Source organism: Mytilus trossulus, chromosome 5 (assembly GCF_036588685.1).
Source record: "Mytilus trossulus isolate FHL-02 chromosome 5, PNRI_Mtr1.1.1.hap1, whole genome shotgun sequence".
Lineage (NCBI taxonomy): Eukaryota > Metazoa > Mollusca > Bivalvia > Mytilida > Mytilidae > Mytilus > Mytilus trossulus.
The window spans coordinates 19256705-19275005 of record NC_086377.1 but is presented as its reverse complement, the minus strand read 5'-3'; the positions used below and the strand labels follow the sequence as shown (position 1 = coordinate 19275005).

Here is an 18301-nt window from a genome sequence, read left to right as displayed (position 1 = left end):
TCTTTTTGTTTCGTTGTTTTACTCTTATAGATGATGTGTTTCCCTAAGTGTTAGTTTGGAACCTGGATTTGTTTTTATCTCAATCAATTTATAACTTTCGAACAACAGTATTCTCCTGTTGCCTTAATTGCTAAAAGGATTGGATAGCTAATGAAGATAAACTTAGTATCACCTGGTGAAAAAATACTGATGCCTTGAACGAAAACCATTTGTACGAAATTATATTTTGTACACATGATATATATCTTGGTTTTGCTAATATCAAATGATATCTAATTCCAAATTTTCCTTGAAAAACAGAGATGTATGCAATATCAATAAAGGTTTCAATAGCTTATGTTGATGACCTAACATTTCAGCAAAATATAGATATGTTAGGACTTTCATCCTTTTTCATAATTACACAAAGATTCAGAGCATATACATTTTAATCCAGTCCAGTCTCTCCTGATATTTCATGGTAACGTAATATGTTGTTTTTTTCCTTTTTTTTTTTTATTTCTTTGTATTACTAACAATCATTTTTGTTTTCAACATTATCATTATTGTTGTGTTTATGTTTGTATAAGAAGAGTACGTTACTTATTTTGCTATTACTTGCGTAAAATACTTTTTGCTACTTTTGCAAATAAAACATGTTTAAACTAGCCTGAAATAAGGAAGCAACCCAATAATATAAAAAACAGAAGTCACTTCAACACCCATCTAAATAGGATAACAATCCTACATACATATCCAAGAGTATGAACATTTCATATTTGTGAATAAATCATTGAAAACAGGGGAATGCAACAATAAATTCCCTAATAAAATTTAAAATAACATTTAAATACAACTAAAAACAATCATTGACGACGTTTCTGACTTTGGACTAACACATTGATATCGCAGAGTAAAATTACTTTCTTTAGCACACTGTCTTTCCTCATAGTTTTAATTTTTTTAAATTCTTCCTAAAGCCTTTCAAATGATTTTTAGCACATTGTCTTCCCCATAGTATGCCATCGATTTAATTCTTCTTTAAGCGATTCAAATGATCTTTAGCACACTGTCTTCCTAATAGTATGTCATCGGTTAAATTCTTCTTAAAGCCATTCAAATGATCTTTAGCACACTGTCTTCCTAATAGTATGTCATCGGTTAAATTCTTCTTAAAGCCATTCAAATGATCTTTAGCACACTGTCTTTCACATAGTATGTCATCGGTTTAATCTTCTTAAAGCCATTCAAATGATATTTAGCACACTGTCTTCCTCATAGTATGTCATCGGTTTAATTCTAATTAAAGCCATTCAAATGATCATCTTTCGGATAACTGTGCGATTGATGGTCACAATCCTGGAGTCAGACTAAGGGCTGGCAGTTTACAGAGGCTAACAATACGTGCATACATTGAGGTTAATGTTGCGTCCACCCATTCAATCTATCCCCTCGGAATCTGCTTTGCCAGCTCAATTTATTTAAGCGAAGATTTAAACACACATAAATATATAAGACTTCTTATTGAAAGTAAAGAACTTAGATTTATATTCATACAAGTCACGTGACTCCAAGATGAATGAGTATCATAAAGTCTCTGTATTTCTATGTGTGTTATTTAGTGAAGTGACATTATAATACTATTCTAAAGGTATGTTTTAAAGTTTCATCCTAGTTTTTGAATTTATACTACAAGTATACTAAACATGTATCATTTTTTTTAAAATTTATATGACATGACTTAATTAACATCTTTATTGATTGTGACTTCTTTATTTTTAAGACAAAACAAGGCCAATTATATATAGTAATTCTATTTTAAAGGGAGAGCTAGAATTGGCATGAAATATATGAAAAATTATAATGATTCAAAGTTAAGGGATCTTCTGACTTACAAACAAAAACAAAAGAAAACATATTTATAAGGGTATAACAATGACTTTGCTCAGCTTTATGGTAACCAATCGTAGCAGGGTTCTCTGAATTGCAACACATGGGTATCTGAGCTAGAGCTATCCTAACTGTCTGCTTATCATCAGGCTGTCGGAACCAAACAGTTAAATGGCAGATAACCAGTCTTTATCAATTGCAAACTGCTGCCTCAGAGCATCCTTAAAAAACCGTAGACTATTGGAGTGATAGACACAATTTCAAAATGATTTTTGTATTTGCAACTTTTACATTTCAAAATCTAACAATATATAATTATCTAATCAGTTAATTCTTATCCAGACATTCTTGTATCACCTATTGTCCAGTCTACATGCCTTGAACTCACAAATCATTCCAGCCAAAAAGTATTTCTATTTTTAATCATTTTGGCCGTAACAATTCTTCATATTTACCTGAAATAACCCTAGATTGTATTGTTTTCTATTATATATTTCTTATTCATAAATTATCGATGACATTAATCGCCTCTCAATCAGACAATAAATAATGTTTCCGTGTAATAGTGACAACCTCAGTCTGAAATGCCTCCCACGAAATTCCAAGGCTTTGTAGGGCGGGAATATGTCGTATTGTGGTTTGTGACGGACTGGAACTGCTCGTGATGTCATCAATATTTAATTTAAATTACAGTGTCTAAATTGTCAATAAGTTATTCGAGAGATTACATAACGGAATATAGACTTACTTTGAAATAACAGGTAATAAATTATTTAACACCTAATTAGATAATTAGACGTTAATGCTAGTATATAAAGATAATTAGAAGTTAATGGATGCATGTAATGATAATTACCAGATAATGTTTGTATGTAAATAGTTTTGTATATATTTTGCATACAAGAACAGGGCGAAAAATTCAGCGACAAATGTTTCCTTTTTTTTCTTGACGAATTGTTTTTTTCTGTTTTGGATATTTTGAAAATTTTAAACAAAACAACCTAACCATATTTCTTAAACTATTTTTCGTACATAATTGCACATGATTTTTTTTTAATTTCATTTAGTTTTCGTTTGGTGTCTGTTATATTGGAAGATATTCAGATTTCAGTTTGTGAACTTTATATTGTTTTTGTATACACTTCAACAACATACAAATTGAAAAAAAAATAATACAAAATGTCTATAAATATTCTTGTCAATAATATAACTATCAACCAGAGAAAACATCATGTAAATGTTATGAATTTTTGGTCACATTCATGCCTTCAACAAAACTCAAGGCCCATTGTATAGTCAGTTTTCGATTTTGATTGATGCTTAAAAGCCACTAAGAAATATTGTGGTATTTTATTTCTAAACAGGGGAAACTTTATTTGAATTAACTGCTATCTTCATGGACATGTTTCATACGTGCTGTTTATATATTAATATTAAATTAGAACTTTACATATTCTCAATGTATATAAGAGAAATTAAGCAAGGCGTTGGCTTCTTTTGGTAACATCATAAACAATTGTAAACCATAAAGAAGGAAAGTGAAAAATTCTAAAATTCTATATTTAAAAACTTGATTGAAATTCATGTATTAGAAATAAAACCAATAATGATTCGTGGGAATTGATCTAACTAATGCCAAACTATCGTGCAAGTGCAAAAACACTTCAAACCAGATATCTGAAAACCATCAACAATAGCAAGGACCAAGATGAAGTTCAAAAGGTTCAAGTTATTTTAGAAAAAACGGATCGTATTATAAAACATTGCATATTGTCTCTGGTAAAAATATAATAAGAACTAAATGTATGGAAATGTAAAAACATTCAAAATTATATGCTAATATATATATATAAGCATTATTCTAAAAAACAGACGATACAATTTGCTTAGGAACATGCGTTGTTAAAAAAGGCTCAGAACTAATTGTGTTTCTCAAAATGCTTCAAATCTTAATACAATGTATGCAGGTGCATCAGCACTGAATTATGGGGTAGCAATACACTACAAGGGACTTGCAAACTAAGGAAACATTATTGGTTTACTAGCTAGTAAGACATTACAGGGGATTAACTTAAACAAAAATAATAGTGAATTGAACAAAGTGAAACACTACTAGCTTTTTGACTGGTAATGCGCTAAAGTGGCTTTAATTTAAAACTTCTTGAGAAAAAATCAAACAAGTGTGACCTAACTTGCTTCCTGACTAGATATATCCCAATATAACATGAACTTTATTCATTTGGTTTGTGTAAAATACAAGTACCTTAACGTTAATATGAATTTGGTTTCTGTTTGGTAATAGTATCTTAACTTTATTCATTTGGTCATGTTGGTTTTTTATAGGGTAATTGGTTTTTTGTAGTGTATCTTAACTTTATTCGTGTGGTTTCTGTATGATAAAAGTATCTCAACTTTTTAAATTTGATAACCGTTGTATAATAGTACCTTAAAAAGTTTACATTATTCAATTGGTCTCTGTAGGTAAATGATATCTTAACGTTATTAATTTGGATGTAGTAGCATAGTATTACCGTAACTTTATTCATGGTATATAACCTATAGATTTTTATGTCACCGTTTCAGACATAAATTATTACTATGATTATAATATTGTTACGTGTTGTCTTTATTAATGTCAACTAACATGGTCATAAAATGTATATTCTGTACATACAATTATGTAAACAAGTCTATCATTAATAAATAACGAGGGCTCAATATAGCAATGTCGAAATATGTCTGTATATGAAGATGTGTTAAATACATTCCACAGTAATATGACAATTGTCAAAGTATGAAATGAATTTCCTTCTTGTATTCTATATCGGAATTAAGAAGAAATTTCTATAAGGAAAAACAATACACCTTATCGCTATAAATGTACCTAAATCTATTCGGGCTATATGGATCATACTTTGTTCCTTGTTTTATTTGTGTTTACGAAGGTCTGAATGAGTTTTACAAACTAGAGAATACTGGGCCACATCAACAAAAAATTTACCAAAAAAAGAGAATTGAGAATAACAATGCGCTTATTATTAAAAAAAAGAGAAATATGCCAAAATTTTTAAGAAATTAGAGAAAAAATACATAATTTTAAAAACAGAAATGAAATGTAGGACCCCATCTTCATATGTCTGGTTGTTGTAAAAGTACGGTGTTATTTAAATTGGTGTGGTCTGTTTTACAACTATGCAGTATCAGTATTATTGCAAATCCTGTTATCCTTTTTTTATGCAAAGTTTCGAGCTAAAATATTCTCCAACATGATATGATCTTACCTAAGATTGGACTATCAAGACAAGTCAAAACTAAAATAAACCGCACATCTTTACTGTCAAACCATCCTACATGAACTCCATCAAAATCAGTAATCAATTATCGGGAATAGCCCGACATCTAACTTGATTCAACTGTACTACCTTGCAGTTGAGTTTACAATTATTTTGCTAATTTACTCGTTTATTTGGCTGTTTTTGTTGTTTTTCCCCAACAAATCGTTAACCAGTGGAATCATTAAAAATGAGATTTATATCTTAATGACAAAAAGCATGTATAGCGTATATTTAGATTAAAAAAAGTTGGAGTTTCAACAGCAAAGCTTGGATTTCGAGTTTTCCCTGAAAATGGATTTAATGAAAGATCAACTTTCCAACGCAGTATCAGTGCACATAGACAATGTCACAGAGAGACTATGCAAGTCTTAGGACAGTTTTAATTTGTTAACTATGCTCACAATAAGTGTAGTTTGTTTTTGATCAAGGAGACGAGTGGTTGTTTAGGTATTACAAAGATAGGCACTAAAAAGAAGAAAGGGTAAAAAGGACAAAAAAATTAAAGACCAGAAAAAAATATACATTATACAAACAATAAAGAATAATGAGCTAAACAGAATCAAATATAAAAAAAAATACTAAACACATGAAGGAATACGGACACGAAAAAAAAACCCCAAAAAATCATCGTACACATCAGTCATATAAAACAATACTACTCTACCTTTCAGTTTCATTCTTAAATGTGCAGGTACATGTATACTAATGATTACAAAAAAATCATTGACAATAAGTTGATCATCAACATGAACGGAGTGTCTAGAGATGTCATTATTTTGTGGTCAGTTTTTTTGTCATTAACTATTCGTTAAAGTGATATAAAAATTCCAGTTGTAGTATAAAACAATACTAGAATGGAGTACACACTATGACCGATCCCTTTATGTAAATTATCAAGAAAAATGATTTGGTTGTAACCGCATTCAATTATAAAAAAACCTGTATGAATTGATACTGTCAAAACGAAATATCAGCATTCGTTACGTCTATATGTCAAACAATGAATTGTTGTAAATTTTTATTGATTGAGGTAAAGCAACATATTGTACTTTAAATTAACACCTACAACTTTTTTTTTATTTCCCGGAAATTAATTCACTTCTCTTAACTTATAAATTAACTGTACTTAGGGATTTCAATTTAGTATCCGGTCTACTAGGTTAGAGCATAGAGGTAGGAATATAATGTTTTTCGCCAGTTTGTTAAGAAACTTTTTTGTAGTTAAGATTAATAACAGCCCAATCATCTTTGGTTATACATTCAGTTAGCCTAGGCCTGTACTACATTTTACTTGTTTGGAAACATACGTTAACATCAACATATATAAACATTTTAACAGGTCTGAAAACTTTAAGATTGTTGAAAACTTTGTAATGAAGAAAAGTGCCGGTCTTGGAACATTGGAATTGGTTATCAAAGTATCAAGGTGTCATACTTGACACTGTCCTTCTCGGGAGAGCATGACATATTTGCCACTGAACATCAAGGCAATAAAAATATAAATCATTGAAATTGTACTATCTGTGAATATGCTTGTCATTAAAAACATTTTTTTAAATTAAGTTCCATACATGTAAATGCGTGCTTTTAGTAAATCAAAGGGTAAATGGAATAGAAAGTTATTGGCGACAAATGTTTGAATTGGCACAAATAACTAGCTTTATAGGATTCCAAGACACCTTGTAACACTTTTATCCAAGAACGACAACTAGTACATTCTATATACAGAGCTAATGGAGTCCCAAATTGTAAATTGTATAGTAATGCATACTATACATACTTGTACAAAGTTAAACAGAATTGAATTGAAATCAAAACCTATAAAACGATATTGTGTTACAGTGTCTTCTTGTTCAAACATTTAACGTCCTCATTTTTAGTTAATCAATCACCGCCCTATCTTATTTATGTTGACGAATTATAGCATGTACACCTGTTATGTTTTATAAGTCGTAATTTTCAAAAAGTTGATGAACCCTGTGTAATATGTTATCATTTGTCAAAAAGTTAAAGAAAACTAAAATCGTACATTACTCTTTTTAAACTTTCAACTAAACTAAATCAATTAAACTGCTAAGTACACATGCGGTACTTGCCTGTAACAAAGATGGATTAGATTGGTGATTGATAGGGAAAACTTTAGAGGAATCAGCAATTTAATTTCAATTGTCTCCAAATTATACTTTATTGAACTACGGGAATTTGTGATCAACGATATTTCGTACATGCAGTAAGACTATCTATCTATTTTTATGTTTTTTATGTTGTGTTATTTAAACTGTTGGTTAGCTTTTGGTCGTTTTCAATATTTTGCCATGTCATTGTAAAATAACCTCAGCTAGAGAAATGTGCTTTTTGTACATAAGTTATACTTCGAACTTAGTTTTATAGATGTTTGTCTATCTTAGACTTCATCTGCATCAGGGGCATTTAAAATGTTGAATTCGAATCTCTTATTGTTTATTCAATTCCTCATTTTTTTAAAACAATAACTTCATCAAGGAAATGAATAATTATTAAAATTTTATTCAAAAATTTTGAAAATGATATAGTTACGTCAGGTCAATTAATAACTTTTGCATGTTGTTCTGATAACAGTTATGCAGTTACACTCTAAAATAACATCCCATGCATCATATTATACGTCAATTTATCTTGATCCAATAAATTGTACTTGAACATGCAGAGAAATAAACAATACTTTAAAAAAAATTATAATTTTTATTCCTAACTTTTTAAAATCATAATAACGTCATGTAACAAAATTATTATTTCCACTTTTTTCTGATAATAGATATGCAGTTTATATATGTTCAAATAATAACTCATGCATCATAGGATACGTCAGTTTATTTTGATCCAATAAATTGTACCTGAATGTACAGGTAAACGACTTAATTATGTTAAAAACATGTCAGTCTAACACAACGTTTTACATAAAAATGTTATTTCTTACAAGTCACAAATTGTTCTTTTAAACGCCTTTTATAGATAAAAATATTAAAATGATATATCTATAGTGTAATTGTATATAATGTGGATTTGGTCTCGCCGATCATATTAGTTAGACCTTTAATCATTTCCTGTCAAGTTATAAGGTACTAAATTATGAATATAAGGGGATGTTGGATATACGTCAACGAGTCAGAAACCCAACGAACACTTTTAAATGTCATCTTACAGTTATATACAAAAGTGTGGCATCTATAACTCGTTTAGAAACCATAAAATTGGATTGATTGTTGTTTGCTTTGTATTCAGGGGCAACTATGTAATGCATATTCAGGATTACATAATTTTCTAGATTTATGAAGGTTTAACTTGCCGCAACTGCCCTTATTGAAGTTGAATAAAAATATTTATGCTTTTTTATCGAACACTCAGCATATTCATTAAATTTTCTGTAGTCAGTGCAAGTAGAACATGATGTATGGCAGCCAGTGGGTCCCCACTTATGAACATTTTTAGATCCGCCACTGTAACATGAGTAAAGAACGTTTTGTGGCACCTTTTATTCATATCGTCCATGGCGATGTCATAAAAATACCTGAAATATTTGCCACTGTAAAATAGTTATTCTTATTCCTTAATAAATACATTGTATTGTGTTGACCGTTAGCATGTACACCATATCGGTTCCGTTATTCATGTGTTTATTGTATGCAAGCCATAAATAAATCATCCACTTCATTGACTTTATAAACAAGTAAATATTGATGGCTAATTTATTCACCAATTTTCTGTTTTTAGCGTGTTTGTTAATTGTTATATATCTCTGCTCTTACAGGTGCCTTTCTGGAATGTTATTGCATGAATAAATACCAATTACACTGATAAAAACATACATTTACAACATAAAGTTCAAAATGGGAACGAACAACATTGTTTTGCTAACAGAATCACCATCAGAGACACGCTTGAATGAATCGAACATCCATAATGGGATTTTAAACGGAACAGTGACCGGTCAAGATGATTTAATGATAAAAACTGAGTTGTCAATCCAAGAACTAGTTATTATAGGGGCATGTGCGACTGTAGCGTTTCTATCAATTATTGCTGTCATTCTTAGAATCTGTATGCCAATGATTCGTAAACAAAACAAAGTGATACAAACGGAGTGTAATTATACAGAACAAGTAGTTAGCAAAGAAAAACGATATGGGTAAGTACAATCTGCACTTTTATCGTACAGCTTTATATTAACCTTTTTATGGGGTGAATCTTAACGGAATCCTCGGGCTTTTCCCCTTACAAAAATGCTAAAACGTTTTTTTTATTTAGTTGAACCTTAATTTAGAACTATTAAACATTAAAATAAAACATTGTTTTCTATTGTTTTACATGGGTATTAGAATCATTCTATTGGAAATAATTCGTTTCACATTTTGTTAATATACAACATATATTAACGTTAATAACACATAAAAAAAAAGTGTAATTTTAAATCGAATATAATTATTTAACAAACAAAATCAGATAATTTTAAGTAAACAGTTTATTCGTCAACACATATGAATCTGTTTTCATCAGTAAATATAAAAGACTCATTCTGCATTCAGCAGACAAAAAAGCTCTATAGAATATATTTGCAAGCAAATTAAAAAAAGTGAAAATTGTTAAACATTAGAGGAGAAAAAAACATAATGGATTTGCCAAAAATGCAGAATAATGGCAAAATATAACAAAAAAGGATCGAATTCTGGCCTTTGAACAGAAAAACTAATTACTATGATTTTCAATTAATTCTGGAGAAAAGCCATTAAACATGTTTAAAAAATTGCTTTTTGTGAAACATTCCATAATTTTGAATGATTAATATTGTACGTAAATAGTCAGTTGGTTGTCATTATCTCAATAAATAATAGGAAAATGTAGTGTATTGTCAATCATGACGATTATGCAACTACGCCCTTAAATCTTGGTAACATTAGGATATTTATATAATATAGGAATCAATTGTGCACGCACAAGTTCCATTATGACATCTTGGTCAATTTGGTTTAGTACCTTGTAAAAAAGTAGGTACATGTAGTACAATATTCGCTGACCTTTTTTAAAATGTATTTTTTCTTTAAAAAGTATGTAAATTCTTATTAGTTACCTCACTATGTGTCATTTGTTTTGTTTGTTAAAACATCGTATCCCAAAAATAACAGAGAAAATAAACTCATCATAGATACCAGGACTAAATTTTATATATACGCCAGACGCGCGTTTCATCTACAAAAGACTCATCAGTGACGCTCGAATCCCAAAAAGTTTAAAAAAAAAAAGCCAAATAAAGTACAAAGTTGAAGAGCATTGAGACCCAATATTTCCAAAAGTGTTGCCAAATACAGCTAAGGTAATATATGCCTGAGGTAGAAAAGCATTTAAGTTAGTATTTCAAAAATTCAAAATTTGGTTAACAGTTAATTTATAAATGTAACAATATCAATGATAACTCATGTCAGCACAAAAAGTGCTGACTACTGGGCTTGTGATACCCTCGGGGAAATAAATCTTCACCAGCAGTGGCATCAACCCAGTGGTTGTAAATAAACTCATGGTTTTATTTTGTTGCTTTTTTAGTATGCATTCTTTTCGAGGAATTCTCTCCATTCGTATTAATTGTTTGTCAGATACTAGTTTGACAGTCTGACTAAATTGGGATATAGCGTGCGTTTAAAGCTTGTCCATAGCCAGAATTCTTATCAGAGGTTTTATGATGTTAAATCATAATGTTACTGTCATTTGGACAAATTGGTGGAGATGGCAGAACTTCTGTCGTTTCTGTTTAATTAAGTCTTACAAGGAGCAACACGACGAGTGCCACATGTCGAGCACAATCTGCTAACCCTTTTGAGTACTTGCTATATCAACCATTTTGCTCATTCCTGTGTTTTCTTTGTAGTGTTTTGCAGATTTTTCTGTCAGTCTCTTTTAAAAAAACTAATTGTTATTTTACCCTTTTGTTCTTTCGGTCTCTTTTCACAATTTTGAAAGATTGGGAACTATTTATAACCGCACATATGGACACTTGGTCCGAGACCACAATTATTTCGTAGTCCATTTCTTTAAGAACATAAATGACAATAAAAAATTCCCACCTGCGCTTTCTCAAAGAAATTTTCAGTGTGTTGTACTACTTTTGGGACAAATTATATAAAAATTATAGAAAACTTCATCGGCTCTTACTCAAAATATGGACAATTTTATGTTAAGGGCGTCTTGAAATCTTTTGACAGCTTCCGAAGTGCTAATTATTAAGCTTTTTCAGCTGGACCAAATCACTACTTTCCTTTAAAATTCTGAACCCAAAATTTTTTTACAGAGTAATTTCACCCCACCCCCCCCCCCCCCCCCCCCACAACCACCCCTACTTGCAATTTGAGGCATTAAACATGGAGAAATAAATTTGAAAGGGGTATACAAATTAATGGCAAGTAACCCACTGTCAACACTAGGGACTAAATCAAGGGACGACGACAATTGTGGTCTCGGACCACTTGCATATTGTTAAAGGCCGGTAGTAAGCTATCTAGATGTCTCTTTGGGATTGAACTTTCTAATTTTTAATTCATGATTTTGGGCGCATCTGGTGTTGATTGATTGATTGATAATTTATCTAATGGTATCTGACAGTCACATTATGTCGGTGTCATCTTTAATATGATGACATTTGAAAACGCATACCAATAATTTATTAAACAAATGATTTGGAATTTTAATTCAAAATTATTCTAATTAAAAACGAAATCTTAAATTCCTTAAGAATATGATTAATCAATGGGAACGATGTGACATCTCGCATTCATGAAATAAAGATAAATGCGAAAAAAATACATTTTTCAAATTTTTAAATTCATTCTGTTTAATATTTTACCGACTGCAATATTACTATAAATGATTCATTGCTCTGTGCTTAACGTCAAGCTATACCATGATCGACATGAAGAAAAAAATCCGCACAAAAAGAGGTTAGAGACCTTTTTGAACTTACAGGGAGGTGAAAGTTTTTGCCCTGTGTTGAAGTCCTCACAATAAATTAAATATGAATAACAACAATCAAAAGTTGGGGTTTCAATATACGTGTAGCGATTGTGTGTCTTAAATTGCTCCAACATATCCTTTGCTTTACATTTTTCTAATTGTCAAATTGTTCTCGTTCTTTATATGCATAAAATACATGTCATATGACTTATAGGAAAAACCAACCAGGGGCCTAGATTTGGAACGATCGTGTTCAGTTCATATGAGAGGGGATTTGGGCGATCCCTAAAAATTAATTTCTCGACTAGATGCAAAATGGTACGTCCTGTGGGTATTAAAGAGTGCAAGGACAACAAAATTAACATGATTTTATTAACGTTAAAGGATAGTAAACTGTTTTTAACTTCGGTCTATTAAAATTTCGATTGTCAATAACTCAACTTTTCTTTATTAAACACCACAACTATTTAGCTTATAAATAATTGAGGGATAGTCTATTAAAGCTGTTTAATTCAACAATTTCACAAAATGGTATTTGCAGTATGGCACTATTTGTTTGGTTTTTTTTATGAAAAAAAGGGGGTAAAATCAAATCCCAGATTCGGGATATTTAAACAAATATTGTGCTTATGCCGTAAAATAGTGTGATTTTCTTGTGGTAACATTTTTGTTTGTTTTGTTTTCTTGATGTCAAACATATTTTTAATGCTTTTGTAATTGTTTATTAAAATTGTTTACATGAATGAAAGATCTTATCTATAAAAATGCTACTGGCTGTTTTAATAATTCAATAATTTAATCGAATGTGTAGTAGCCAAAGGGTTGTCATAAAATATATATCTTTGACTTTTATCCTTGAAAAATAAAAAAAAAACAGTGTAAAAAATCAGTGGAATATTCTCACCATTAAAAAGTATATAATTTGAAAAAATGAAATATGAAACAAAAGTATTAATGCATCTCATTGGTAGAAAATAAGAAGATAAAAGTAAAGAAATAATACAAACAAAGTTGAGGGAGGGCCAAAGCTTTTATCCTATTTACAATTGTTACAGTTACTGTAGTAATACACCTAGGAAAACACTATTTTAATACTGAGGTCCAAAACAATATATGTATACTACTAGTAACTAATATGGAATTTACTTAAATATTGAAAATATTATTAACAACCACTTAGTTTCACTTGCAACTTTTGTATTTGATGTTTTCCAACTGCACATACATATGTTTTCCAACTGACGAGTCTTATGTAGAGGGGCTGGTGTACAAATTAAAAGCATTGGTCGTCAATTATGAGGGATTCAACCACTGACCCCTTCCTTGATCCGCCACTGTCATCACATACATTTCCAAGGTTATTTGTATGTACTATGAACTTACATATCTAACCTTTTATTTCAGACAATTGCCATACAAAGGTTTATCATCATCCAGTTCATCACAGTCTTCATCCTGGTCATCTAACAGCCAACTTGATTGGTCAGATTCCTCAAGTAATAACACTAGAAGTACATACTACACATCAGAAAGTAAAAATATGTCCCGTCCATTATCAAACTACAACTTCCGAGGATCGACGTCGTCACTTCCGTTGTATATCGCCGATAATAGGTAAGAATTATAAGAAAAATTATATTCTTAAGTTGACAGCCTAGAGTTTCTGATACATTTATTTTTTTCAATATTTTGGTTTCGAGACATTGATTGTCCAAATGCGCTTCTGGTGCAGCACAATGGTACCGTTTATACTATAATAGTTGAGCTGAATGTTATAAACGAATCTGTTATAAATACCAAATTCCATTGAGTTTGATTCTCATAGCGATGATGCAACATACATATAGCAAGATACGCTTATCCGTGTCGGCACATCCGGGCTGCTTGTTCCTATTAAAATTCACGCAATTAATTTCATTCGGAAAAGTGATTTTTATAAATACTGTTTCTATTGTTATATATTTTCCTATTTGATAAAAATAGGTAATATGTAAGTTTTGAATTCTTACATGGTAAAAGTAATAATCTTAAAAATGTACCTTGTGTTAATGTTCCTTTTCAAATTGATATACGATGATTGCAGATGTACCCATATTTTGACTTTTTTTATTTATTGTGTCTGTATATTTAACGCATCAATGTAAATATAACGGAATTTGACGAGACTGTCATTAAAGTGAGAGGGTTAGCGCTATAGAACCAGGTTTAATCCACCATTTTCTACATTTGAAAATGCCTGTACCAAGTCAGGAATATGACAGTTCTTGTCCATTCGTTTTTGGTGCGTTTTGTAATTTGATTTTGCCATGTGATTATGGTCTTTCCGAATTGATTTTCCTCTGAGTTCAGTATTTTTGTGTTTTACTTTATATAAATATTTTTGTATTTTAGGTCATTGCAAAGCAATGCATCATCCTATCTAAAGTATATCAATGAAGATCCAACGTATATTTTAAACAATAAATCGTAAGTATAAATCTATGCATTTCTTTATGTGTATTTGTGATAGTTCAAATTGTACATTTTAGTACCATAAGTTCACTGTGCATGCAACATATATACTGAAGTTCAAAGAATAACATACAATTTGAATGATGACAACATCCATTGTACGAAGACACGTTTCTAAAATGACCTTCACAAAGCTAAATAAAACATGTAATGTTAACTTTCATTTGAGCCTAGGTCATCACCAAAACCGTAATGGAATAAACCAAACTGAAACAGTTTACCACTTACCAATCGTGTTATTTTCATGGTTGATGTCAAACATTTGGTTCATATCTTGACCTATTTTAAATATTGATTAATTTTTATATTTTCTCTCAATCTGAATATACGTGCAGAATTTGCCATTTTATGAGTAAAAAAAGCAATCAATCACTCAATTCAATATATTTTTTCACATGCACATTGATGACTAATTTTAATAGTTTTATAAGTTATCGATTCTGTCAGGAATTATAAATTACTTTTTCTTTTTTAGATTGGAACCTTTAAAATTAGACGATGTATATCGAGGCCGGTGGGACGAGGAATTTGACCCTTTACAGGTCACACCCTCAGGGTAGGTAATCAAAAAATAAAAATAATTAAGATTTTTGCACGTTTATAGATAGGTCATTTGCATATTCTGTATTATATTCGTTAAGCTTTGTATTAAGAGTGATGCCTTCTTCCTGTGGTTTGAAATTGGCCGTCAAAAAAATATAAGTTTCGTGGTTTTATTGTCTAGACAATGTCAATTGTTCATTTAAAAAGTTATCGTTTAAAATTACAGTGTCAATAATTTTGACACCAAACAGATCAGCTAAAATCTAAATTTTATGAAAAAAAAATATTTTTCTTAAAAAAAACCAAACAGTATTAATTTACTCTGCAAATTTGCGTCACCAAAGGCTTGTTCTTCCCTCCACATGTTTAAGAACCATGCTGCTTTGACATAGTGGCATGCTCTGTTTCAATTGTACCCATTCGGTCAACTAACTTACATTTGTATCTGTTTTAAACAAATAAGAGTTCGCCAGAGATAAGAACAATATAGTTCGCATTATTATCAAGACACGATTTTACGATTGAATTTACAAAAAGACTCAGGACATAAAATAATGCGAATTTATATTTTTTCTAGGTCGTTAGCCTCATTGTCACATCCTTCTGAAGACAGAAATGTTCCAAGCAATGTTCCTGACTTCTCAGCTTATAAACAAATTCCACATAATCCATCTCTCGCGAGAGTACATTCAGGGTAAGTTATTCTCATCATTGGTGTTGTGTTATTAGATATAGGAAGTTGTGGTGTGAGTGCCTATGAGACAACTCTCCATCCAAATAACAATTAAAAAAGTAAACCATTATAGGTTAAAGTACGGCCTTCAACACGGAGCCTTGGCTTACACCGAACAATTACCTGTTAAACACGAATAATTCAGTTCCTCTCCGAATTTGACTTGTGTACTAACTAGCAATGTATGTCTCATTGAGCAGAGGAATATAACGACCCAATTCTGCTTGCTTGTCCTATCTTTTTCTTTTGGACTTATATAACAAAAAAAAATATGTGGTATGATTGCCAATGAGACAAATCTCCAACAGAGACCAAAATGACACAAAAACTAACAATTATAGGTCACCGTACGGCCTTCAACAATGAGCAAAGTCCATAGCGCATAGTCAGCTATAAGTGGCCCCGATATGACAATGCAAAATAATTCAAACGAGAAAACTAACGGCCTAATTTATGTATAAACTTGTCCATGACACAAGATTTCAAAGACACCTTTTATACCGTTGTCATTTATAAGTTATTTTCTAAAGTATATTTACTAAATGACGCACACATTCAAAGAAATTAAAAGGATGATTTTGAAAAAAACCATTACCTTTTAATATACTAATTTATAAGAAAGATAAAAAATAAAAAATTCCCCGAAATATTGGATAGACCATATCAAACCATCAACATTAATTAAAGACAGGCCAACAAAAATAACAATAGAAAATGAAGTAAACGCAGGGGAGACTGAGTTGACGAGAAAATGAAACACAAAAGCATTATATATAATAAGATCAAGTTATAAAAAAAACTCTGGGGTCAAATACGTGTATTTTGCTTTTAACAATTTGACACAGAGATCTTTTATATTTTATTCCCTTTTTTTGCAGGTCAAAGAAAGTACAGTCTTATCGGATGTGAAAAGCTAGAAGTGCTGAGAAATCGGATCTATGAAATTACTTGTGTTCAATAACTACAAACAGACTATAAGTGCTAATGTATTAAACTTTTATATGAATATAGTTTACATTGTACATATCATCAGAGAAATCATTTCAAACTTGAATTATTGTTTTATAATAAAATAATTTTACATATAGATTGTAGTTTCTTACTTAAAGATGACTAAGGAATATAAAAATGGTCACTTTTGCCTTGTAATGCAAAAGTGGGGCGTTTGTTTGATCGTGCTGGGTGTGTAGGAAGCTAGCCTCGCCAGCGCGTAGAACCGCTAACATGTTTAACCCCGCCACGTGATTTATGTATGTGCCTGACCCAAGTCAGGACCCTGTAAATCAGTGGTTGTCGTTTGTTTATGTGTTACATATTTGTTTTTCGTTCATTTTTTTTTTTACATAAATAAGGCCGTTAGTCTTCTCGTTTGAATTGTTTTACATTTTCTTATCGGGGCCTTTTATAGCTGACTATATGCGATATGGGCTTTGCTCATTGTTGAAGGCCGTACGGTGACCCATAATTGTTAATGTTTGTGTCATTTTGGTCTTTTGTGGATAGTTGTCTTATTGGCAATCATACCACATCTTCTTTTTTATATGTTAAATGCGATCGATGCTTCTTGTAGATAGTCGCACGCTCTGTATGTTAAGCATTATTGTGACAGCACTTTGAGAGGTTCGTTAGTGGCATTTTTCATAGCAAAATTTCTGTCCATATGGATCATACCCTCATTTTTTTTATATTCTGTGATATTAAAGTGATATATAACGCTGATCATTCCCTCACTTCTCTGCGCTTTAAATGTATCCTTTTTTTTTAATCTCCGACATCATTAATATATAATAAAATTAACGGTACCAATTTTCTTGCACCAGATGCGGATTTCGACAATACATGTCTCTTCAGTGATGCTCGTGGCCAAAATATTTTTAAAACATCCATATATAAAATACGGAAGCGTATTAGCGCCACACATTTTTTTTTTTATTTTTCTTCCTATGTTTGCGTTATAACGCAAACCTTTGCGTTATAACGCAAACCTTTGCGATATAACGCAAACCTTTGCGTTATAACGCAAACATCTTTATTCAATTATTCATTAAGTTTTGTATATATGTCCGTCTGTCATTCATTTCGGATGTGATTTACTAGTAGATAAAAAAAGAAACATACATACAAGGCCAAATCATTATAATAAATATGCATAGGAATAATGGAATAATTGAAGTGCAATTATACATAAATTAAGACTGATTTGTGCATCAGAAAAGTATATAATTTAACAAGAAAATAGATATAGTATATAGTCATATTAAAATTGAAAGATCAAAAATAATGTCATACAATTGTGAAACCTCCAAGTCAAATAGACAAAATGATCTTTCTGCTT

General features: G+C 30.7%; 1 protein-coding gene across 3 annotated transcripts; it reads left to right on the top strand.

The window, feature by feature from the left end:
- The first annotated feature begins 2488 nt into the window (after positions 1–2488).
- On the top strand, positions 2489–17053 carry LOC134719485 (uncharacterized). Of its 3 annotated transcripts, none has more exons than XM_063582473.1 (7): positions 2489–2630; positions 8992–9369; positions 13584–13793; positions 14571–14645; positions 15166–15246; positions 15811–15927; positions 16845–17053. In XM_063582473.1, the coding sequence occupies exons 2-7, from the start codon at positions 9071–9073 to the stop codon at positions 16873–16875; spliced, it is 813 nt and encodes a 270-aa protein (XP_063438543.1). In that variant the 5' UTR covers positions 2489–2630; positions 8992–9070; the 3' UTR covers positions 16876–17053. The 3 variants fall into 3 exon arrangements, with proteins under 3 accessions (XP_063438543.1, XP_063438544.1, XP_063438545.1); XM_063582474.1 differs by lacking the exon at positions 2489–2630 and adding an exon at positions 6350–6377; XM_063582475.1 differs by lacking the exon at positions 2489–2630 and adding an exon at positions 8276–8302.
- The last annotated feature ends 1248 nt before the right edge of the window (positions 17054–18301 follow it).